Source organism: Eimeria mitis, genomic scaffold, assembly GCF_000499745.2.
Source record: "Eimeria mitis Houghton genomic scaffold, Emh_scaff1718, whole genome shotgun sequence".
Taxonomy (NCBI): domain Eukaryota; phylum Apicomplexa; class Conoidasida; order Eucoccidiorida; family Eimeriidae; genus Eimeria; species Eimeria mitis.
The window spans coordinates 6,518-7,063 of NW_013570034.1; the positions used below are offsets into that span (position 1 = coordinate 6,518).

The window sequence follows — 546 nt, forward strand, 5'->3', positions numbered from 1 at the left end:
AGCAAATCCACCCAGCTCTCTTCTTGCTGCTGCTGCTGCTGCTGCTGCTGCTGCTGCTGCTCGTCGTCCTGCTGCTGCTGCTGCTGCTGCTGCTGCTGCTGGTTTGGGTGCTGCATCGGCTGGAGAGCAGCAGACAGGAAATACAAAGGGTGAAGGTAGAATGAGAAAACAAAAAAAAGAAATAAAAAGAAAATAAATATAAATAAAAGAAAGAAGAAAAGGAAAATAAAAAGGAAACGCAGAGAACAAGAAAAGGAAAAAGGAGAGAGAGGAGAGAAAAAAAAAAAAAAGAAAAAAAAAGAAAAGCAAAAGAAAAGAAAAAAGAAAAAAAAAGAAAAAAAAAGAAAAAAACAAAGAAACAGAAAAAGAACAACAAACAAAAGAGAAGAACAAAATAAGGAAAAGAAAAAGCAAAAAGAGAAAAGAAAAAGAAAAAAAAATGAAAATAAAAATAAAAAGAAAAATAAAAAGGAAACATAAAAATAAATAAAAATGAATTTATGTTGTTTACGATTTCTCCGTCGATAAATAAACTGAAGTGAGAAA

General features: G+C 32.1%; 1 protein-coding gene across 1 annotated transcript in view; it reads right to left on the reverse strand.

The window, feature by feature from the left end:
* The window catches only part of EMH_0042320 (uncharacterized protein), a gene marked incomplete at both ends in the record, with an annotated part of 2,159 nt that extends 2,043 nt beyond the window's left edge, over window positions 1–116 (reverse strand). The window contains one exon of the mRNA XM_013495722.1: window positions 12–116. Coding sequence (XP_013351176.1) covers window positions 12–116 — 105 coding nt within the window. The remainder of the gene's footprint in view (window positions 1–11) is intronic.
* Between the last annotated feature and the right edge of the window lie 430 nt (window positions 117–546).